This window comes from Heteronotia binoei, chromosome 8, assembly GCF_032191835.1.
Source record: "Heteronotia binoei isolate CCM8104 ecotype False Entrance Well chromosome 8, APGP_CSIRO_Hbin_v1, whole genome shotgun sequence".
In the NCBI taxonomy this organism is placed as follows: domain Eukaryota; kingdom Metazoa; phylum Chordata; class Lepidosauria; order Squamata; family Gekkonidae; genus Heteronotia; species Heteronotia binoei.
Window position 1 is genome coordinate 29,684,819 of NC_083230.1, and position 24,884 is coordinate 29,709,702.

Here is a 24,884-nt window from a genome sequence, read left to right on the forward strand (position 1 = left end):
CTTTAGCATGATGCTTCAAAGAGCCGCAGTAGATCTAGATGATGACGATGGTGTCTACATCCGCTATCGCACTGATGGCAGCCTGTTCAACCTGAGGCGACTAAAGGCTCGCTCCAAGACAATGGAAAAACTTATCCGAGAGCTACTGTTTGCTGATGATGCTGCACTCGTCTCCCACTCGGTATCAGCTCTGCAGCATATGACGTCCTGCTTTGCAGAGGCTGCCAAGCTATTCAGCCTAGAAGTTAGTCTGAAGAAGACAGAAGTTCTCCACCAGCCTGCACCCCAGGAAGATTATCACCCTCCCTGCATCACTGTGGGTGAATCAGTTCTGAAGACAGTCCAGCAGTTCAGCTACCTGGGGTGCATCATCTCCTCAGATGCCAAGATCGACAAGGAGATTGACAACAGGCTGGCAAAGGCAAACCATGCATTTGGCTGACTGCACAAAAGAGTGTGGAGCAACAAGCATCTGAAAAAAGGGCACGAAGATCAATGTTTACAAAGCGGTTGTGATGACAACCCTCATCTATGGCTCCGAATCATGGGTTTTATACCGTCATCACCTGCGACTCCTTGAGCGCTTTCATCAGCACTGCCTTCACACCATCCTCAACATCCACTGGAGTGACTTTGTGACCAACACTGAAGTCCTCAAGAGGGCGGAGGTTACAAGCATCGAGGCACTGCTGTTGAAGACGCAGCTGCGCTGGGCAGGGCATATTTCTAGGATGGAAAACCACCGCCTTCCCAAGATTGCTCTGTATGGCGAACTTTCCACCAGCCATCGAAATAGAGGGGCACCAAAGAAGAGGTACAAGGACTCCTTGAAGAAATCCCTTGGCACCTGTCGCATCAACCATCACCAGTGGTCTGACCTAGCCTCAGATCGCAAAGCATGGAGGCACACCATCCACCAGGCTGTCTCTTCCTTTGAGAACGCACGCATAGCTGGTCTTGAGGACAAAAGGAGATTGAGGAAGAATCGCACTGCTACAGCACCAACCCCAAATCAGACTTTTCCCTGCAGCCACTGTGGCCGGATCTGCCTGTCCCGCATCGGTCTTGTCAGCCACCAGCGAGCCTGCAGCAGACGTGGACTACTGCACCCTTCTTAAATCTTCGTTCACGAAGTCAAGCTGAGAGAGATTGTAATAAAATAATGTTCTCATTATAGCTTGTTTTATTGTAAGCCAAATCCATTCGAAATATCTATGTTCAGTCCAATTTAAGTCATTGAAAATTCTTAAGTTTGTTCTCTGTCTTTTTGAAGCCTCCTTTGTGGGGAAGGGGGGGGGTGTCCTCCTCTTCCCCCTTTTTGAACAGTCCCAATTGGCTTTATAGTAGAAGATCCATTAGTTGGTGGTATTAAAAATACTTACTTACATGGTAGTATTTCAGTGATTAAGGTAGAAGAATGATGTATTAGAAGCTTGTTAGAAGAAAAAAGCAGTCGGGCATTCATCTCTAACTGCCATCATGGCGACTGTGGCGGTAGAGCATCAGAGCGGACAGGAGGAACAGAGACCAGCCGCCGCTGTTTCCCTGGCTTCTGTAAAGCCCCTTGCTGTCAGGAGACCCCTCTAGGGTCCCCCTTGAGATGCCACAGCTGTGGCACCCCTCCTACCGCCTGGTTTGGGGGGACCACTGAAGACGAGCTCCACAGACTCCACCGAGCTCGAGATGCCAAAACGCGGAAGTCAGGGTGAGATGAACATCACTAAACACCCCTGAAATTACTCAGAAAACAGGACATCTAAGGCACATAATAGTCACCTATATTTATTTTAGGCTGCCTTTTCAGGAAACTGACCTGAGATGGCTTACAAAATAACTCATAAAAATAAAATATTAAAAGCTGTTAATTAAAATTCACCATCTGACCACACTGATCCGTGCTTCTGTAACCTCAATCAGATTATTGCAACATGCTGTATGTAGGACTGCCCTCAGAGACAGCCCGGAAACTACAATTGATCCAGAATGTGGCAGCCCAACTGTTGCCAGGGGTAGCCACCTGGAATATTTCCCATTTTAAAACAGCTACATTGGTTGCTAGTTTGTGTCTGAGTTCTATTCAAGGGTATACCGGTTATACCCTATTATAGGGTATACCGGTTATACCCTATAAAGCCCTCCATGACCTGGGACCCACATATTTGAAGGACCATCTCTTTCTATATGTCCCTGTGTTCCAACTACAGTTGTCAAGGAGTCATCTTTTAGCTATTCCACCAATTAGGGTGCCATGTCTGGTATCAACCAGAGCTCAGACTTTTTCCATTATGGCTCCAGCTCTGTGGAGTGGTCTCCTTGTTGTGAGGGGCCCACTCCATGGAGATCTTCAGAAGGTGCTGCAAGGCCTGCCTGCCTGCCTGCCTGCTAGGGCTTTTGAGGGGGTTTGAATCTTTTAAGATGGGTGGAGAGATTGGGGTTTGTCATTTTATTTTTGTAAGAAATCTTGAACCACAAAGAAAGTTCTTTCGCTTGCTTTGCCCAGTTCCCTGGATCCCATGGGAGAAATACAAAGAAAGCACCTTTAAGACCAATGAGTGCTAATGTTTTAAGGATAGATGATAGATAGATAGATAGATAGATAGATAGATAGATAGATAGATAGATAGATAGATAGATAGATAGATAGATAGATAGATAGATAGATAGATATAAAATTGCGTTTGTCTGTGTCCTTTATAAAGTTTATATCTCTGCTACCTAATCTTAAATAGGTACACACATGGCCCAGCCCAACATGGCCTGGCCTGACAAGGTCTAATTTATGTGAGATTTGGCCCTCATAACAAATGAGTTTGACACCCCTGACCATTGTAGACATTTTGAGACAAAACAGAAACAACCAACCAAGTGTACAAGTTCAACAACTATATGGATCTAAGGAAAAGGAAAGGTCCCCTGTGCAAGCACCAGTCGTTTCCAATTCTGGGGTGATGTCGCATCACGATGTTTTCACGGCAGACTTTGTATGGGGTGGTTTGCCATTGCCTTCCCCAGTCATCTACACTTCCCCCTCAGCAAGCTGGGTACTCATTTTACCAATCTTGGAAGGATGGAAGGCTGAGTCAACCTTGAGCCGGCTACCTGAATCCAGCTTCCGCTGGAATCGAACTCAGGTTGTGAGCAGAGAGTTCAGACTGCAGTACTGCAGCTTTACCACTCTGCAAGGGGAACAACAATTAAAGCAATAAATATGTCAAAATACGAGATACGTTTGTAACAGAATCTTTTCTAATTATGGATTGTTGAGATTCCTTTGCAATGCCCCATCTGTCTCCCCTGAAGTGTGAAAGTAACAAACAGCATTTTTTGCAGTTGAGGTGGGGTGCAGTACATTTCAAGTTTCATTGCATTACAATCACTATATGTTGTTCTAAATACTATACCAATGTGTTGTTCTTTAGATTTGTCAGAAAAAAAATCTATTCCTATATAGCATTGCATTACAAACAGTATTTTATGATATTATTCAAAAGAGAAAAAGAAAAGAGAGAGAGAGAGAAATACATAAAAATACAGAGGATATATAGTCCTTCTTGGTGAGAATGAATTTAGCATATGTAATGAGATGAAACCAGTATCCCTGTTAAGTCCGGGGGGGGGGGGGTTGTTCCAAGTGTAATAACTTGTAATTCTGCACTATGAAGAGGGCATTTCAAAGCTGGACCATTGCCACCCAGAAAGGCTTCTTCTCTATTATGGCTAATCTAGGAGACAAATAGAGCAAGCTTTGGGCTTGAATTTTAGCAGTGAAGTGGGTCATTTGGAGGAGGAGTCTCCCTAGTATATAGGAGAGTGAAGTCATAAAGGGGTTTAGAGGTGAATCCTGGTGTCCCTAAGAGCTATTTGTTTACTATAAATATCTTCCTGAACACCCTTGAAAAAGCTATTACCCGCGTCACTGTTTTAGGTTGTCATTATTAATTCTGTGCTGTTCAGCAAATGAAAATGTGTTTTTTGTTTGTTCTGTTTTTCAAGTTCTCTAGAGGATGACCCACTAAGCATAGATCAGAGGCTGTCCCTTGGTTCTGACGATGAAGTTGACCTTGTACAGGAGCTTCAGAGTATGTGTTCAAGCAAATCTGAGTCTGATATAAGCAAGGTAAATGCTGTTTATTCTTCTGCCCCAAATAATTAACAAATCCATCTCAAAACACAGCACCATTGGCTCAATGCTTGATTTATCCTGCCCTTCTTACCTTCCCATCTGATCTTTGCTTTCAGATACCTTCCCTGATCTGTCCTCACCAAAATCACAAATCATCTCACTGCCAAATCTCTTCCCCGCTCCAAATCCTCCTTGATATTTCTGTTGCCTTTGATTAAATCTCTTCCTTGACTCCATTCTTGCCCTTGGCTTTCATGGATCTGTCTTTATCTGATTATTTTCCTATTCCTTAAACATTTCCACAGGGGGAAGCTCTCTGAATGTCTTCTGCTGGTGACCTTCAGATATGTTATCAACCCTCTGCTGTTCTCCCTGTTCCCATCTTGATCAAAATCTCACAGCTTTCAGCTGTCTCTCTAATCCCTAGTTCTTCTCCTCTGATTTATGTTTTCATTATTTCCTGCTGCAACATCTGTTACTACATCTCAGCCCTCTCACTTCTCTCCAGAAGCCTCCCACCATACAGGGGAAAGGAAAATGGCATCAATGTGCATGGATCTGAAAAAAAACCCACACCAGTGCAAACATGCTTTGGCTGCAATCTTTTTCAAAATGATCGTCCTAAATCATGTTTGGGAAAGGCCCAGCAAAGTGGGAGGAAAACCAGAAGGTGCATGAGTGATTGGTGATGCCGTGTGGATACTGGACAGGGGAGGGAACTTCTGTTGGGGAACTTCTGTGTGGAAACAGCCTTAGTGTGATTTGAACTAAAATGCTTTACAGGCTTCAGTGTATCAGGATTGCCAATGCTGACCTTTTTCCCCACCTCATTCAGATTGTCAGTTCAAAGGACGAACTGATGATGGTGAACAGTAATTCTCAGAAGGATCCTGAGTTTTCAGCAAACATCATCAGTCCAGCTACATCAGCACCCGAGCAGGTACAAGACTAACTATCCTGCATGGTACTTATGGGTGTCTAAGTATATTCCAAACCAAATCTAGAACTGTTCTTTGCATTTCAAAGTGTTAACACTGTTGAGTACAATCAGTATGGTTGCTTCTTTGTTTATATTGTTTTGCCTTTATGATGGTGAAACCTTGCCATAGACAACCTGTTCATCAGGGAAATGGATGGAGTTGGAAGAGATGATGCACAAGATGGAAAAGAAGAGGACACAGAGACGAAGAGAGACAAAGACAGGAGAGAAATCAGCATCAGGGACACAGGTTGGAGGGGAAATAGGAGTTCTGGTCCACAGATTTTGAGAGATTGAAGAACTGTATACATTGGGATTCATTAATTAGTAGGCTTTTGTTGTTGTTGTTGTTGTTGTTCAGTCGCACAGCCAAATCCAACTCTTTGCGACCCCATGGACAAAGTCAAGACAGGCCCTCCTCTCTTCCACCATCCTCCAAAGTCTGCTCAAATTCATGTTTGTTACATCAGTAACGCTGTCCTGCCATCTCATCTTTTGCCGTCCCCTTCTTCTTTTGCCTTCTGTCTTTCCCAGCATCAGGATCTTCTCCAGTGAGTGCTCCCTTCTCATTTGGTGGCCAAAGTATTTGAGCTTCAGCTTCAGCATCTGACCTTCCAGGGAACAGTCAGGGTTGATTTCCCTTCGGACTGACTGATTGAATCTTCTTGCAGTCCAAGGGACTCTCAAGATTCTTCTCCAGCACCACATATCAAAAGCATCTATTCTTCTGCGCTCGGCCTTCCTTATGGTCCAGCTCTCACAGCCATACATTACTACTGGAACTGCCCAGGTTTGTCATAGCTGTCCTCCCAAGGAGCAAACATCTTTTAATTTCATGGCTACAGTCACCATCTGTAGTGATCTTGGATGCCAGAAATGTGAAGTCTGTCACAACTTCCATGTCTTCCCCTTCTATTTGCCAAGGTGTGATGGGGCCGGATGCCATGATCTTAGTTTTTTTGATGTTGAGTTTCAAGCCTACTTTTGTGCTCTCCGCTTTCGCCCTCAACAAGAGGTTCTTTAGGTCCTCCTCACTTTCTGCCATTAGAGTTGTATCATCTGCATATCTGAGGTTCTTGATGTTTTTCCTGGCAATCTTAATTCCGGCTTGTGCTTCATCCAGGCCAGCATTCCGCATGATGTACTCTGCATATAAATTAAATAAGCAAGGTGACAATATACATCCTTGTCGAACTCCTTTTCCTATTATAAACCAATCAGTTATTCCATATCCCGTTTTGACAGTTGCTTCTTGACCCTTTTACAGGTTTCTCAGGAGAAATGTGAGGTGATCTGGTACTCCCATCGCTTTAAGGACTTGCCACAGTTCGTTGTGATTCACACAATCAAAGGCTTTAGCATAGTCAATGAAACAGAAATAGATTTTTTCTGATACTCCCGTGCTTTCTCCATAATCCAGCAAATGTTGGCAATTTGATCTCTAGTTCCTCTACCTCTCTGAAACCCAGCTTGAACTTCTGGTAGTTCCCGATCTACATACTGCTGAAGCCTAGCTTGTAGGATCTTTAACATGACCTTGCTGGCATGTGAAATGAGTGCAATGGTGCGATAGTTTGAACATTCATTGGCATTACCCTTCTTTGGAATTGGAATATAAACTGACCTTTTCCAATCCTGTGGCCACTGTTGCATTTTCCAAATTTGTTGACATAATGTGTGCATCACCTTAACAGCATCATCTTTTTAGGACTTTGAATAGTTCAACTGGGATACCGTCATCTCCGCTCGCTTTGTTGTTAGTAATGCTTTCTAAGGCCCATTTGACTTCACACTCCAGGATGTCTGGCTCAAGGTCAGTGATTTCACTGTCATGGTTGTCAAGGACATTGAGATCCTTCTTGTATAATTCTTCTGTGTATTCTTGCCACCTCTTCCTGATCTCTTCTGCTTCTGTTAGGTCCCTGACATTTTTGTCCTTTATCATGGCCATCTTTGCACGAAACGTTCCCTTGATTTCTCCAATTTTCTTGAAGAGATCTCTTGTCCTTCCCATTCTATTATTTCCCTCCATTGCTTTGCATTGTTCCTTCAGAGAGGCCTCCTTAGCTCTCCTTGCTGTTCTCTGAAAATCTGCATTCAGTTGGGTGAATTTTTCCTTTTCACCTTTGCCTTTCGCTTTCCTTCTTTCCTCAGCTATTTGTATTTTTCTTTGGGATGGTGCTGATTGCTGCCTTCTGTACAATGTCACGAACCTCCATCCATAGTTCTTCAGGCACTCTATCAACTCTAGTTCCTTAAACCTATTCTTCACCTCCACTGTATATTCATAAGGAATGTGATCAAGGTCAAACCTGAATGGCCTAATGGCGTCCCCAGTTTTCTTCAGTTTAAGCCTGAATTTTGCAATGAGTGGCTCATGATCTGAGCCGCAGTCAGCTCCAGGTCTTGTTTTTGCTGACTGTAAGGAGCTTCTCCATCTTTGACTGCAGAGTATATAATCAATCTGATTTCTGTGTTGCCCATCAGGTGATGTCCACATGTAGAGTCGCCTTTTAGGTTGTTGGAAGAGGATGTTCACTATGACCAGCTTGTTCTCTTGAAAAAACTCTATTAGCCTTTGTCCGGCTTCATTTTGTTCGCCAAGGCCAAACTTGTCCATTGTTCTGGTTACATTTTTACTTCCTGCTTTGGTATTCCAGTCCCCTATGATGAGGACATCTTTTTTTGGTGTTAATTCTAGAAGGTGTTGTAGATCTTCATAGAACTGGTCCACTTCATCCTCTTCTGCATCAGTGGTTGGGGCATAGATTTGGATTACCGTGATATTGAATGGATACGGACCGTGACCGTTCTGTCATTTTTGAGATTGTATCCCATTACTGCCTTCCTTACTCTCTTGTTAACTATAAAGGCCACACCATTTTTTTCTATTGGACTCTTGCCCACAATAATAGATGTAGTGATCCTCTGAGTTAAATTCACCCATTCCCATCCATTTTAGTTCACTGATTCCCAAGATGTCGATATTCAGTCTTTCCATCTCTTGTTTGACTACATCCAGCTTACCTTGATTCATAGATCTTACATTCCACGTTCCAGTGCAGTAATGTTTTTTGCAGCATCGGACTGTTCTTTCACCATCAGACACATCCACAACTGAGCGTCCTTTCGGCTTTGGCCCAGCCGCTTCACTCTTTCTGTGGTTACTTGGACTTGCCCTCCGCTCTTCCCCAGTAGCATATTGGGCACCTTCTGACCTGAGGGGCTCATCTTCCAGCGCCATATCTTTTCGCCTTTTGTTACTGTCCATGGGGTTTTCTTTGCAAGGATACTGGAGTGGTTTGCCATTTGCTTCTCCAGTGGATCACATTTTGTCTGGGTTCTCAGCTGTGGCCTGTCCATCTTGGGTGACTTTGCATGGCATAGCCCACAGCCTCATTGAACCGCGCAAGCCCGCTCGCCATGTCAAGGCAGCAATCCCATGAGAGGGAGGCTTTTGTACCTTTTGATAAGTATAAGAAGATAGGGTGTATGCATATAAGTTCTTGCAGTTGCCCTTATAAAGCATCTTAACTCAACCAGGTTTGTCCAGATATTAGGAACGTAGCCTATTACATATCTTGTCCCTTCCTTCAAGGAGCTCCGTCTGCTGTCCATGGTAATTTTCCAGGCTCATAACAACTCAGGTAGCAAACGTAAATAGGAATCTAATGACTACAGCAAACACTAACAAAATTTGTTTCAGCATAAGCTTTTTGTAAATTAAAGCTCACTTCATCAGATGTATGAACTAATCATCCATTAGGCGTATACATTGGCACTAAAAGCTGAAAAAACCTGAAAGATGTGGTAGGGGATGTTGCACTTAAAAAAGATGCAATCAAAAGAGTAATCAGTCCACTCAGTGTGGGTGAGGGAACCACTCCCAACAGTCACGGATGGTTATGCTGAAAACATTTTTGTTAGTGTTTGTTGTTGCCCCTGGACTTCTGCTTATTTTGCTGCTATAGACCAGCACTATTGGGCAGCCCAGGATGCACTGCCTGTTGCCACCTCCTCCTCTTCCACCACCTTTGAGGTAAGTTAGAGTGAGTGGTGACTAGAAGCGAGGACCCCCCCCCCCCATTCCTATTTCAGTGTTCTTGACTGCTCAACAGAACCATACCTCATGCTCTACTGAATTTCAGTTTCTCCAGCTCCTGCTCAATTCCTCTAGCTCAAGATTCAGGTATTGTGCCCCACTCCCTGGTACCTACATGAACATTGACTCAGGTGTGTCTTCTGGCTGGAGATTGGCTCCTGATGCTCTGGGGACAAGGGCTGCTGCCAGTGAGACCTGGCAGCCCTGATTGCACCTTGTTGTGTATTCCAAAATAGGAGCACATTTGCAAATTTATTTCTTGTTTTCCACAGGGGCTACCATTTAAACTCACTGAAGTATACACAGGCCCTTTGGAGAAGAGGCATGAGGTTGGCCAGGCAGTTTTAGAAAAAAAAAAATTCTCACACAGCAGCTATTAATTGGGCTGATGAGAGATGTTGCCTTCCTAAGCCTGCCTCCCAGAAAAATCTCAGCCATTTTCCATCTACATTTTTCAGCAAGCTCTCTTCTTTGGGGTTATGTCATTTCAACCTCATTCGGTGGCTTAAGTCCCACTTTCCTAGAACACATCACAATGTTTTCTTTTCCTTCAAAAGACATACAGCAAAAAGAAAAAGGGAAAAAAGACGTAACTCAGTATTCAAACACGGCACTCCAGTTTGCTTCCAACTTAGGCTGTTGTATCTAGATATCAGACACTGGGAAACATGGTTCATTTGACAGCTGTGTAGTGTGGAAATTTCATCTTGCCTACATGCTCATGCATCTGTATTGGAATTTAATTCCAACTGAACTGTCTGGAAATTTTTTTTACAGAGAGCGTGAAATTAATTTTAAATGTTTTTATCATTTACACAGAACATCCAGTGTGCTCGAAAATTTTAAATCTCTCACTTCCATTTCTACAAAAAGGCATGTGAGGAAAGGGAGATGGTTATGCAAGGAACCCCCTCCAATAGAATTTCTCCCTCATGTGAAAAGGAAGGTCCAAGTCAGACATGTCAGGCATACAGCCCATGGGCCAGAAATGGCCTGCAAGCAACTGGAGGGAAGCCAGTCCAAATGTGGACCAAAGAGCCTATATTAGGGTATTATACCTCCTGCTGAGGTCCTTCCCTTCCCCAAACACAAACCTTCTCCACGGTCTTCCCCAGATCTCCAGGGATTCCCCAACCTTATTGTTTCCTACCTCCCCCCATGAGGCACTGGCTTTTAGCACCATATGAAACTGCTCAAATCATATAATATTCTACTGTTTAAAACTGTTTTTATTAATTTATGTATGTGTTTTATTGTTGTTACCCACCCTAAAAATTTAATAAAGAATAGTTTAATAATAACCTGGAGTTGGCAACCATAAGGGGTAAGGAGGTCGGGTTTGGCCCCAAGTTGTGTGCAGCCAACCTTTTGGGCAGGCCATGATGCACTGCTTGTCCCCGCCACCTCTTCCACTGCCTCCTCCTCCTCCAAGCACAGAATGTTGGGCTCCTGCATCGGCCACTGGGGCTGCTGGAAAGATGGCCGGCTGTTCACATGTGGCAGGCAGAATCTCTGGCTCCATCTCCCTGTACCCAGCCAAGAGGCTTCCTACTTGCAAGCAGCCTGGGGAAAGCACCTGTGGGTAATGGTACCCAATGAAAGCCACAGGCCAGCTCACCAGATTTGCCTGCTTTCTATGAACATATGAAGCTGCCTTGTACTGAATCAGACCCTCGGTCCATCAAAGTCAGTATTGTCTTCTCAGACTGGCAGCGGCTCTCCAGGGTCTCAAGCTGAGGTTTTTCACACCTATTTGCCTGGACCCTTTTTAATTGGAGATGCCGGGGATTGAACCTGGGACCTTCTGCTTACCAAGCAGATGCTCTACCACTGAGCCACTGTCCCTCCCCCTCACCGTCCCTGCTTATGTAGGCATGTGAATTAATTGTCATGCTTGGCATGCTGTGCACAACAGCCTGGGCAACAGAGAAAAGCCTGGCACTTATGTAAGGGATGCCAGACATGCAGGATGCTGAGGGTCGGGGGTGAAGGAGGCCTGCTGGATCAAGTGAGCCGGAGCCGAACTCACTGACCCCAATGGGTGTGACTCCTCTCCTCCCTCCCTTGATAGCACAGGAAAGGTTAATTAGGAGACATAGCCAAAATGCACATATACTCCCTGGCCTCCCTGCAGGCAAGTCCTGCCTTACTACTTACTTACTTCTTAATTATTGTTTTCACAACCAGAGTCATAAACAACAACCCCCTCACCCCAAAGAAAAGGAGAGCCTAAAAGTTACTACGAAAATTATCATACAACTTAACAACTGCTGCCAGAAATTTTGGCACGCAAAATATTTTGTTTATCTCTGAATAACCAAGATGATTTAACTTCTGAAGAGACAAAGTTCTGATTAAATAATGAAAAGACCATTTCAGCTTTTAGATCTGAAAATTTGGGACAGTAAAAAAACAACACATGATCCACAGAATTGATTCTGTTATTGCTACAATTAGAGTCTATCGGAATATGGAATTCCATTGAATCTTCCTAACGTCACCTATGAAGGTAGGGCATTCAGGCGCGCAAGCATGAATGCCCTTCTATACTTTGGAAGAATTAGTTCAGATAGCTAGTTCAGCATATTTGTTGGAGGGAGAATTCCTACTGAGAAAGATGAACGCACTTCATGGTCTAATCAAAGTACTCTCATAGCCGCCCTGAGCCTGCTTGGCGGGGGAGGCGGGATACAAATAAAATTTTACTTACTTTTACTATAGCCCCTCCGAGGTTTGGTGTAGTGGTTAAGTGCGTGGACTTTTATCTGGGAGAACTGGGTTTGATTCCCTGCTCCTCCACTTGCACCTGCTGGAATGGCCTTAGGTTAGCCATAGCTCTGTAATGTAATGTAATGTAATGTAAAATTTTATTTATACCCCGCCCTCCCCCGCCAGAGCAGGCTCAGGGCGGCTTACAACATTTAAAATGAACAATACAATAATAAAACATTATTGAAAGGGCAGCTGCTGTGAGAGCCCTCTCAGCGTCACCCACCTCACAGGGTGTCTGTGGTGGGGAGAGAAGATATAGCAGATTGTAAGCCGCTCTGAGTCTCTGATTCAGAGAGAAGGGTGGGGTATAAAACTGCAATTCTTCTGCTTCTAATGAACTGGTTCAATTTTTGTTTACTCATTGGGCGTTTTCGCACTGACCTTAATCGGCAGCGACGCCCCTCTTCAGCGCGCAGGATCTGCCCGGATTTCGCACCAATTGCCGCGGAGCACCCGGAAGAGCTGGAAAGTCCCGCGGCTTTTGCGGCGCAAATGGAAACTGGTTTTGGCAGTTTCCATTTGCGCTGCAAAAGCCGGGGGACTTTCCGGCTCTTCCGGGTGCTCCGCGGCAATTGGTGCGAAATCCGGGCAGATCCTGCGCGCTGAAGAGGGGCGTCGCTGCTGATTAAGGTCAGTGCGAAAACGCCCATTGTTTCTGTCACGTGATAATTTGTGATCCAGTAATTTGTCCCAGTCACTTGTGTGATGATCCAGCTTGACTAGTCCAATGAGGCTTGATTCTAGATTTGATTTTAGAATCCTAATTTTCAGATTGAATACTTTGCCCCCAGATCTTTGCTTCAAGATTAACTTTGGCTCTCAGAGCTCTTCCTGACACACATCAAGAGACTTCCAAAATATTATATAGGAATCTTAATAGTGGTCTATTAAAGTTGTCTATTACTGCTCTGATCCAAACCCCAGCAGTATATAGCATTTGCCTGGCGACTTTAGCATTAAACACTTTAACTGCCACATGAACATATTGGCCAATAAAGGAGTAATAAAATCTTGAGATGACTTTCCCAATATTCATAGCAACTCTTACAATAGAGTTCAAGTGCACCTTCCAAGAAAGGCTTGCTCGAAAAATAACTCCTAGATATTTGAAATTTTCCACTTGCTCCATAGGTTGTTCCTCTACTGACCACTGGTACTTCTTTATCCCATTTTTTAACTGAAAAGAAGAACCTTTGACTTAGTAACATTAATAGCTAAGCTCTCATTGGAGCAATACTTCAAAATGGAGCCTATACACTTATGTAGGATGACCAGAGACCTTGACAGAAGAGCGGTATTGTCCGCATATAAGAGACAGGTAATTTAATATGAGCTAGGCAAGGTGAGCAAAATTCATCTCCAGAAATATGAGAACTTAAATCACTGAGATATTTTAAATAGCAGTGGAGCTAGGATACATCCTTGCTTGACTTCTTTACTCAATGGAATAGCCATGCTCAGTTCACCTGAGCAGTAGGCTGATCATATATTTGTTGGATAAGAAAAAGGAGGTGCTTATCAACAGATGCTTTATTCAGTTTGCCCCATAATCTTTGCCTAGGCACTGAGTCAAAAGCTGCTTTGAGATCCATAAAGGCAACCTTCTGAGCTGATTTATTTATTTATTTAAATGTTTGACTGCCCTTTCCAAAGACCTTATTTATAATAAATTGAAGAGTACAGGCAATGGTCAACTGAACTAGCTCCTCTCTAGAATCCGGAATAACAATAACACTTTTACACAATATAGTGTATATGCAACCTACATTTATCAAAATATATGCATAGCAATAGTCATCATTAGTAACTTATAAATCACTCCTGATACTAAATTCACAAACACTCATAATACAAATGCTCATAATACAAACGCAGTTGGAAAAAGTTCTTTTCACTCCCCCACACTGTCTGCTGTATGAAGATCATAAGGTACAGTTCCTCAGAGGCAATTGCCTTCCTGCTGTTCTCCCTTATGTTCAGCAACTTGGGTGGAGCCCTCAAATCTCCAGCACAGCTTGTCTCTGAGAGAGTAAGGGATTGCGGCCCGGGATTCCTCACAGTTTCAGACCTTCGTCAGCCTTTTTCTTTCAGTGTTTTATCCTGGAGCCTCAGTACAACATTTAACAACTTGGATCAACGCATGTTAATTGCTCTTTCTGTTTCCGGCTCTCTGTTAAAGAATGTAATAAAATTTTCCCCATGCACATCTTTCTTCACAGATATTACCCATCTCTTTAGAAAGGGAGGCATTTTAAGTTGATCAGAATTGTGCTGCAGCCAAATTCTGCAGCTTTCAGCAGTGAAGGTCATAACACTTATTAGCAGGTTTCTTTCTCCAAATGAGAAAGCAGCAGGCCAGTTTTTCAAGATTACCGAAGGTAGAAAGCAGATGGCTGTACCAAGAAATGCCTGGGGTTCTTCTATCTTGCCACTTAGTACAGTTCATCATCATACGGGGGGAAGGGGAAAGAGATGAGAAGACAAGATATTAATTTCAAGACAGAAACAGAGAGATTATCCTCTATCACGGCCAAACTTCAAGGCAGAAGATGCTTAAGAAGGTGTTTCTCTCTGGGCAGTGGCAGGATGGAATTACTGGCCACAATAAATACTGTTTCCTCTTCCCATTCCCTTCTCTGTCCACAGGGCAGAGGGCAGCCATTGTGAAAGGCAATAAAGGGATCTCACCACAGGGCTGCCGTTGTGTTTGTGTCATGTATTTTTATGATGGTGCATTAGCCTGTGGTTATCTATAGCTGATTTTTTTTTTGCATTCGTGAAAACCAGCATTTATTTATTTATCTACTCAAATGCATGTGGGAACCCATGAGGACTCACAGAAAGCAAACTCACATTGGCTTTCTCCCAGCATCCCCCCTCCATATGCTATTTCCGCTATTCCTCCCCCACCAGCCCTCCTTTTGTTTGTTTGTTCATTCATTTTTTGCTTACCTTAGAAGCTTTGATGCTATTCTATTACAGTACTGATATTCTTCTCTGTTGACAGGATGAGAATGCCAGGATCCGTCCTCTCAGCAGTAATCAACCTGTGGAATGCATCAACAGTAAACCAAAAACTGAATTTTTCAAGAGTGGCATTTCAAGAGTGAAATCTTTCCTTCCTGTACCTAGAAATAAAGTCAGCCTGTCTTCTCACAGCACTAAGCAAAGCAGCAGCAGCAATACAAGGCAAATAGAGGCAGTGAATGACTCAAAAGATGAAATTTGGAACATGCACAAAAAAATACAACTTGAAAAATATGAATAAATGTACCTGCCTCCCGTTCGTTTTTTTTAATCCTTCATCAACCTTTCTGTGTTTTCAGTTACCTTGGAGAACAAATTTATTCTCATGTGTAAATAATTTTTAAATTGTTTTCTTCATTTATGGGACCACAGTTTAATTTCTATGTAAATATAAGCTGTTTATAATGGAAATATTAGATTACATCAGATCCCTTAGTAGTAGAAAGTACTAGCCTCTTAAATGATTTTCTATTCCAAAATATTCTGTTGTTTAATTATATTCAGGGGCATCACCACAAGACGTGTGGAGATACATGTGCATGCATATGCACCTATAAATACAGTATAAATAAATGTTTGTGTGTGTGTGTGTGTATATATATATATATATATATATATATATATATATACACACACACACACACACATACCTATGTACAAATGGGTGTTGCACACAGTTGCCACATATGACTCATCAACAGAGACATGTATTCTCCATTGTATTAGAATGTGGATAGCCAGTCTGTAAGGGCCAACTGCTAATCCAGAACTTCATTGCCCTTGTGGTCACTTCTGTTATGCATCATTGTATACATCAGCAGGACTATTCCACTAGTCTAGATGGGCTTCCCGTGCAGCTCTCTGCATACGGAAGAACTCAGTGGCAGCTTCTTCCTTTTCTACTTAAAGCAGGACTCAGGAAGTTGCACACGTTAAAACACTCTCTTGTATATGCATCGTCCCTGCAGCCTGCACGAGAAGGATCGGTGGATTGGGGGATGATAAACTTTCTAATAATTATATGCTGAGTTTCCTGTGTTTTGTATCATAGTTTAGGTTGCACAGTTCTGTACAGTACTGGCTTTGAGCTGATGTACATGTGTTTTCAAGGCAAAAAAAAGTTTCTATGTTCACTTTTTGAGAAGTGAATAGAATGTGGCAATAAACGGAAGGATTGGGAATATTGCCCAGTTACTTTCAGCAACCATCTACATTAAATATTTCAATTGCCCAGAGTACTGGGTGGTTTGGTTTATTTCTTGTCTCTTTCGCTGCTTTTATTTGGCATTCCAGGTCCCTTTAGAATTATGATTTTTGCAAATTTTGCTTTTCCATTAAAAAACATAAACCACAAAGCCATTGTAATTGGTGGTCATTTGTCTCATATGTCTGTTAGAAAATGAGAGGAGAATCACCTCTAATTATATGAATTATATTGGATATGCTATAAAACCTTTCCCTGCTTCCTGTCTCTTGACACATGAATTTAGGACATGTTACAGTAAGAACTCCTTTTGCTAAAAGACAGCAGTAGATAACACAGTTATCAGGACTAAAAACAGCAGCAATAACTTGTAGGGACATTATAATTTTCGTATTCTGTCTAAAATAATATTTTAACTTCTATTCCCTTTCCCATTCTGCATTTGTTGGCCTCATAGAAGATTGTAGCTTTTCCACATTCGTGGTGCATAACTTTTCATTCAGGTGTGCACTTCCTCTTCTTTTCCCGTCTTGTCTTCTGTAAACAAATAGACACAATTTCTTCTGAGTGGACCCCACAGCCACCTAGCGAATTACTAGGCCTCTGCCCATCCCCAACCCATGCTGTGAAGAAACTCAGCTCAACATTTTCACAAAAAAGTTTGTGAAAGTGAAATCAGCTGTTACATTAAATGTTCCCCTGTCATTATCATGCCAATAAAACCTTTTTTGTACTGCAATTTCTGCAAATATGTTTGTCTCTGTCTTCCATGTGTATAATTCAGTTTTATGCCTTCTTTATATGTCTGTTTGCTGCACAGTACCAAAGCTGGAATCTGATACCAATTTTAGTTTCCTGAGCTTCATCCCCCCCCCCTTTTTTTAGATCTCATGGTAAAGTCCACAGTTCCCAGTGTTTGAAGGAGGGCTTTCTCTTACCTCCTTGCTAACAATGTCATCTCATTATCTCTGTGCTCTTTAGTACTCATTCCTCCCATTAGATTAGATAGAGGTTTACAAGATTATGCATGGGATGGAGAAGGTAAAGAAAGAAGTACTTTTCTCCCTTTCTCACAATAGAAGAACTCGTGGGCATTCAATGAAATTGCTGAGCAGTTGGGTTAGAACAGATAAAAAGAGGTACTTCTTCACCCAAAGGGTGATTAACTTGTGGAATTCACTGCCACAGGAGGTGATGGCGGCTACAAGCATAGCCAGCTTCAAGAGGGGGTTAGTTAAAAATATGGAGCAGTGTGTATATGTATGTGGCCACTGTGTGACACAGAATGTTGGACTGGATGTGCCATTGGCCTGATCCAACATGGCTTCTCTTATGTTCTTATGATCTCAACTTTCTCTGCCCTCAGCCTCTGCACTCCTAGGTAGGGTTGCCAAGTCCAATTCAAGAAATATCTGGGGATTTTGGGGGTGGAGCCAGGAGACATTGGGGGCAGAGCCAGGAACAAGGGTGTGACAAGCATAATTGAACTCCAAGGGAGTTCTGGCCATCACATTTAAAGGGACAGCACACCTTTTTAAATGTCTTCCTTCCATAGGAAATAATGAAGGATAGGGGCACCTTCTTTTGGGGCTCATAGAATTGGACCCCCTGGTCCAGTCGATTTGAAACTTGGGGGTTACTTTGGGGAGAGGCACTAAATACTATACTGAAAATTTGGTGCCTCTACCTCAAAAAACAGCTCCCCCAGAGCCCCCAAAACCTCCAGATCAATTCCACATTATACCCTATGAGAATCAATCTCCACCTAGGGAATAATGAAGTGCTCAGCAGACGTTTCCCTCCCCCCCCACCCCGTTTCTGGCGACTCTGAAGCAAGGGATTGGCCTCTCTACTCATGAGTTGCAGCCAACTTCTTCCAAGTAACACAGACACCCCATCCCAAGAAGAGGCCTTTCAATCGGAGACTGGAGCCTCCGGAGGGGGAAAGTCACATGGTCCTCTGGGGGTGGGGCTTCCCCCTGCTGGCCAGCTGACTGGGGGTGGGAAGGAGCCTGGGAAAGCGGAAGAACTCCCGCTGGGACATGGGGATTGGCCAGCCTACTCCTAGGGATTCTAATTTTTGAACTGTAGCAAGTTGTTCCACAACAATGGAGAGGTGATCCAATTTAATGCAATGGGATTAAAAAGTACACTTCCCAACTTCTAAAGGCTGGTTGGATTCACTCCACTCCTACCCAATCATTTAGCGACCTTGCTCAGCTCTCTCTAGATTGTTTAGATTCTGTGATGACACCAAATACTGAAAATAGAAGAAAACATGTTTGTTACATGTCTACAAATTGTTCAACCAACACAACACTTGGGAGTTCAGTAGTACAGGATTAGGAGGTTTCCAGTGCAATCCTGAACAGTTTGGGATTCAATGGACTTAGAAAGGTATAATTCTGTTTAGTATTGCACTATTAAACTGGCAAATTCACTCTGTGTTATTTTAGCAGGATTAAATCATTGGAGAAAGTTTATTTTTACAGGCCACAATAAAAGCCAGTTTCATGTATTGTTCTCAGCACCAACACTAACTGAGCATATAGTTTGCTTATACAGATATTATACAGATATTTCTAACATGCTTTGCTCACCAATTATGATTCAAAGTGGCTTATGACATCTCCCCCCCTCAAAAAAAATTGATCCTCATACCCCAGATTAGGTTGATTTACTAGCCCAAGACACCCAGAAAATTTCCACGGCAGAGATTTGAACCTGAGTCTTCCAGATTCTAATCCAACGCTCTAACCACTACACCATGCAGGTTGTCAGCTGGCTGTCCTCCTGAGCACGCACTCACCAGATAGGAAGTGCTGAACTTCACGAGAGTTCAGAAAAGACAGGTTGCTTACCTGTAACTGTAGATCTTCGAGTGGTCATCTGTGCATTCACACTTGTGGGATGTACTGCGCCTGCGCTGGTCCCCAGTCGGTATCTGTAAGAAAGCCCGGGAAAGATTTCCGCGGACGGCGCCACTGGGCATGCGCCGGCGTCCCACTGCGCAGGCCCAACGGCGCCACCGCGGCAATCCCACCAGTTCCTTCTTGACCGCTGAAAGCCCCTAAGGAAGGGAGACCGTCAGCAGTGGGGAAGGAGGGTGGGTAGTGTGAATGCACAGATGACCACTCGAAGATCTACAGTTACAGGTAAGCAACCTGTCTATCTTCTTCGTGGTCTCTGTGCATCACACTTGTGGGAGATTAGCAAGCAAGTCATACCTGGAGGTGGGAAGACGGTCAACCGGAGATGACAGATTGTAGCACCGCAGTCCCCAACCGGGTCCTCTGCTGAGCATGCACGTCCAACGCGTAGTGCTTCATGAAAGCATGCGGGGACGACCAGGTAGCAGCTTTGCAGACATCAGCCAGAGGCACGCCCTTCAGGAACGCCACCGATGTCGCCATCGCTCGTGTGGAGTGGCCACGTACAGGTCCAGGCAGTGGCCTCTTTGCTAGGAGGTAGCAGAGCTTGATGGTCTCTGTCAACCACTTCGAGAATCTCTGTGAAGAAATCTTGTCACCCATTCTGGGTGCGGTGTAGGAAACGAATAACTGCTGTCCCTTACGGAAGGACTTGGATCGGCTTAGGTAGAAAAGCAGGGCACGCCGGACGTCTAGGGAGTGAAGCCGACGCTCCTCGTCCGAGGAGGGGCTAGGGAAGAAGGCGGGGAGCCACACTTCCAGGTTGAGGTGGAATTGGGAGGGCACCTTAGGAAGGAAGTTGATATCAGGGGCCAGGGAGACGCCCGACTCTCTAAAGGCTAGGTAGGGGTAGTCACAACGCATCGCCGTGAGTTCCCCCACCCGGCGTGCGGAGGTGATGGCCACTAGGAAGGCAGTCTTCCAGGACAGAAGCTGCAGGGAACATGAGGCCATGGGTTCGAAGGGCCGCCTGGTTAATCTGTCTAGGACTATTGACAAATCCCACAGTGGGGTGGGGGGTTTGGACGGTGGATGCAGTCTAAATAGCCCCTTCATGAACTTCTTGGACTGGGGATGGGCGAAAACAGAGTACCCAGCCACAGGTTCGTGAAAGGCAGAAATGGCTGCCAAGTAGACCTTAATGGAGGAAAACACCAAGCCCGCGTCTACTAGGGACAACAAGAAATCAAAGACTGCCGGCAGGCCAGCCTCCCTAGGTGCGACTGGCCGGCCAGCCATGAAGTCCGAGAACCTCTTCCACTTCCTGTCATAGGATGCCCTGGTGGAGGGCTTCCTGCTATTCAACAGGACCTCCTGGACCCTACCCGAGAACTCTAAGGGTCTATGCGCCACGCCGTCAGTTTCAGGTGTGGCACGTTGTGGTGTAGCACCCGCCCCCGTTGGGACGACAGGAGGTCTGGTTCCGCTGGAAAGTGGTAGAAGTTCCCCCCCGACATGGTCAGTAGGGAGGCGAACCAGTTCTGGCGGGGCCACCAGGGGGTCACCAGGATACAGCGTGGCCTCTCCCTCGCTAACTTGTTTATTACCCTGGTCAGCAGAGGGAGAGGAGGGAACAGATAGAGGAAGCGGCCCTCCCACGGGATGAGGAGCCCGTCCCCCAGGGATGCAGGGTCTGCACCCCCTCTGGAGCAAAACATAGGGCACTTCTTGTTGCCTGCCGTGGCGAAGGCATCCAGCTGTGGGTACCCCCAGAGCTGGAAAACTGGTTGTAGGAAACGCCACTGAAGTTCCCACTCGTGCGGGGAGGCCCCCCCCCCTGCTCAGAGAGTCCGCTTGAATGTTGAGGACCCCTGGGAGGTGTGCGGCCTTCACGAAGACGTCGTGCTGGATGCATTCCGTCCACAATTCTATCGCCAACGCACAGAGGCGGCGGGACACTGTCCCACCCTGCCTGTTGATGTACGCCAAAGCGGTGGTGTTGTCTGTGAGTAGTGCCACTGTCCTCCCTGTCAACTTTGGGCGGAAGGAACGAAGGGCAAAGTGAACCGCTAGTAGCTCCAGATAGTTGATATGGTGCACAGCCAGCTTGGGAGGCCACTGGCCCCCCACACACAGGCCTTCCATGTGGGCGCCCCAGCCCCACTGGGAGGCATCGGTGGTGATGGTCACTGAGGGCGGTGGGAGGTGGAAGGGAGCTCCCTGGCAGATATTGTCTCTGGATCCCCACCACTGGAGCGATTGGAGCGTCATAAGGGGAATAGTGAACCTCTTTCGAGGTGAGTCTCTGTTCGGGCGAAACTGGCGAAGAAACCATAGCTGTAGGTCCCTCATCCTCAGTTTCGCGTAAAGAAGCACGCTTGTCGTTGCTGCCATCAGTCCCAGCATTCGCTGAAGTTGCTTTACTGTGCCCCAGCCTTGGTTCTGGAGTAACTGTACTGAGTTGGTGATGTCCTCTGCCCTTTGGGCGGGGAGGAAGGCTCGATGGAGGTTTGTGTCCAGCACTGCCCCTATGAACTGCACTGTCCTTGATGGAGTGAGATTTGACTTTTCTAGATTGACCTGCAGGCCCAGGGCATCGAGAAGGTGCAGTGTGGCTGTGATGTGGGTAGACAGACTTTCTCTTGAATTGGCTACCAGGAGCCAGTCGTCTATGTATGGGAAGACTATCACCCCCTGCAGCCGCAGGTAGGCGGCCACGACGCTCATCATCTTTGTAAACACCCTGGGTGCCGTGGAGAGCCCGAAGGGTAGGGCAGTGAACTGGAAGTGTTGTGAGCCTATTGCAAACCTGAGAAACTTTCTGAACTCTGGGTGGATGCTGATGTGAAAGTAAGCATCCTTGAGGTCTAGGGTGGCCATCCAGTCTCCTTGGTTGATGAGGGGCAGGATGGACTGCAGTGTGGACATCCTGAACTTTCGATACAGGATGAATTTGTTCAGATTCCGGAGGTCCATGATGGGCCTTAATCCCCCATCTCTCTTCGGGACTAGGAAGTAGCGGGAGTAGAAACCACCCGTCCTGGTTTCCGATGGTAATTTCTCTATGGCTTGTTTCTGTAGGAGGGTGTCCACCTCCGCCAGCAGAGGTGGGGATGGGGGGGTGGTGATCACCACTGACTGTGTTGGAATCTGAGCAAAGTCTATTTTGTAGCCCTCTTGGATGACAGAGAGGACCCACCTGTCTGAGGAGACCAGCTCCCAGGCAGGCAGGAAAGGGCGAAGGCGGATGGTGGGCTGGGTGGTGGCAACGACGCGTGGTGCAGGAAAGTCAAAGCCCCTGCTTGGCGGGGCGGGTGCCCTTCGGTTTGCCTGATGGCTGGGCACTGTAGCGCCCTCTGTTGTTGCCCGAGTAGGCCTGCTTGTCGGGCTGTGGAGGGCGTGGTCGCCACTGTTGGTCCGAAGAAGGCTTATGCGGAGTCTTTCTCGACCAGGACCTGCTCCACTGTCTGGCTCTGGGTTGTCTGGGAAGTGGCTGCACCCCAAGGCTCCTAGAGATCTTAAGGTTCTTATCTAGTTCCTGCAGTGCGGTGTCCGTGGTGGAACTAAAGAGTCCGTCCCCTTCAAATGGCAGGTCCTCGATAAGCGCCCTGGTGTCTTGTTGCAGGGCGGTCGATCTCAGCCAGGAGTGCCTGCGAATGGAGACAGCGGACATGATTGCCGCAGCTGAAACGTCCACTAGGTGCTTGGCTGCTGTTAGTTGCTGCTTTGCGACCTTCTGGCCCTCGTGCAGCAGTGCCTTGGCAGTGGTTTTCTTGTCATCCGGTAGGAAGGACAGGAGGGGGGACAGCTGCTCCCACATGGCGTATTGGTATCTGGCCATACAGGCCGTATAGTTCGATACCTTGGCGCCGAGGGACCCCGCCGAGTAGATCTTCCTCCCCATGGCGTCGAGTTTCTTCCCCTCCTTGTCAGGGGGGGTAGAGTGCACCTTACGTGACCTCGAGGAAGAGGAGACGATGGCTGAATTTGGTCTAGGATGTGTGAACAGAAATTCAGCCCCCGCCTCTTGGACCTTGTACATGTGGTCCAGTTTTCTTGAAGACACCGGTGCAGAGGATGGCTTCTTCCACGGATCCTTGAGCGCCTGGAGCATGACCTTTGTCATTGGGAGGGAGACGGCTGGAGAAGTGTCCTTCTGGACGATATCAAAAACACTATCGTCCACGGTTGGCTTGGGTTGAGAGATGGGGAGGGAGATGGTCGCTGCCATTCTTTTGACCATCTCCGCATAGGAGCGTAGGTCCTCAGAGGGCGAGACTGGGAGGTCCTCTGACGTGTTGGGGTCCGGTGAGGGCTCCCAGGTTCTCTCCTCGTCGCTTTCCGACCCCGACGGGGAGGACTCTCCTCGGCCCGAGCGCTCCGATAGGCGCGGTGATGGCTCCCTTCGCGGCGACCGGGTCGGTGTCGGTGTTCGGCGCGGAGGCTCCGTCGGTGTGACGCGTTTGTCCCGAGAAGCCGTGGCCGATCCCTGAGGATGCTTGGACCGATGCGATGTCCTGGAGAGCGAGGATAGCTCAGATTGATGCTCCCAGTCCGGGTGGTCGAGTGGCTGATGCCAATGATATTGGGGGCAGCAGGGATACGTCGACTGCCATCGATGGTGCTCCCAATGCGGCATCGATGGGTAGTGGCGTGGCTCGACCGAAGGCTCCCTTGGCCTCACGCGCTTGGGTGCCGCAGGCGTTGTCACGTCGACCGGTGGAAGAGACTCGACGTCCGATGCCGAGTCGAAGCTCCGCTGACGAGACGCCACCGATGGAGACCGACGGGTGAGGTCGATCTCCACGTCGTGTGTCGAGGACTGCAGCCGATGGTCGCTGGGTCCAGGCGTCGGGGAGGTACGACGTTGATGCGCGCTAGCCCGTGGAGTTGGAGGGCTGCGTGGTCGATGGCCGCTAGCCCGCGGAGTTGGAGGGCTGCGTGGTCGATGGCCGCTAGCCCTTGGTGTCGGAGGGCTGCGCTGCCTTCTCGCGCTAGCCCCTGGAGTAGCGGGGGTGCGGAGAGGAGAGGGGGGAACCCTTCTCACTGGGTCGGTGCCGATCGGTGCCGACACGTCGGGGGGAGGCGGAGGGGAGCGTGGCCGTTTCCGCTTCTCCTTGCTCTTCGCCTTCTTAGAGGATTCATGTCCCGAATCCTCCCGTCGTTTCTTCTGGGGCCTCTCGACCGACTCGTCGGGGGGCCGTTTCGCCGACTGCTGCTCCTTCTGCGGGACAACGTCGACCGGGGCTGCATCGGCCGATGGGGCCTTCGGGGTTTGGGCGGCAGCCATTTTCGGTACCGATGCCGAGGAAGACGCCGTTTGCTTCGGAGGGCGAAGTGCCGAGGCAGTTAGTGCGGCCGAGAGCCTAGCCGCTCTATTCTTTCTGGTCTGCTTCGAAAAGCGGAGGCAATGCGGGCAGGCTTCCACGCGGTGTCCTTCGCCGAGGCAGAGCAGACACAAAGAGTGGCCGTCGGGAGGGGCGATTTTCTTGCCGCAGGCCTGGCACCTCTTAAAAAATCCCCAGCGACTGTCCATAGACAGCGGTCGCTGGGAAAAAATCCTCTCAGAATCCTCTGAGAGGAGGAAAAACTAGGGGCGAGGGGGGGGGGAAGTCCTGGAGGACAAGAAACCCCACCGCGACACGCCACCGAACGAAAACGCACTTTTTTTTTTTTTTTTTTTTTTTAAACTAACTAACTATGGAACTAACTAACTACTACACTACAGAAAACAATAAACAGGCTAATATTTACAGGAGGCTCGGGGAAAAAGGGGTAGAAAAAACCCAAAGCTCACCGACCGGGAA

The 24,884-nt window shown here is 46.6% G+C and overlaps 1 protein-coding gene across 2 annotated transcripts in view; it reads left to right on the forward strand.

Annotated features, from left to right (window-relative positions):
• CTTNBP2 (cortactin binding protein 2) overlaps window positions 1-16,358 on the forward strand; it is a 172,691-nt gene extending 156,333 nt beyond the window's left edge. For both annotated transcript variants that reach the window (XM_060244847.1, XM_060244848.1), the window contains 3 exons: window positions 3,994-4,117; window positions 4,959-5,063; window positions 14,984-16,358. In XM_060244847.1, the coding sequence (XP_060100830.1) occupies window positions 3,994-4,117; window positions 4,959-5,063; window positions 14,984-15,244 (490 nt within the window). In that variant the 3' untranslated portion in view covers window positions 15,245-16,358. The remainder of the gene's footprint in view (window positions 1-3,993; window positions 4,118-4,958; window positions 5,064-14,983) is intronic.
• The last annotated feature ends 8,526 nt before the right edge of the window (window positions 16,359-24,884 follow it).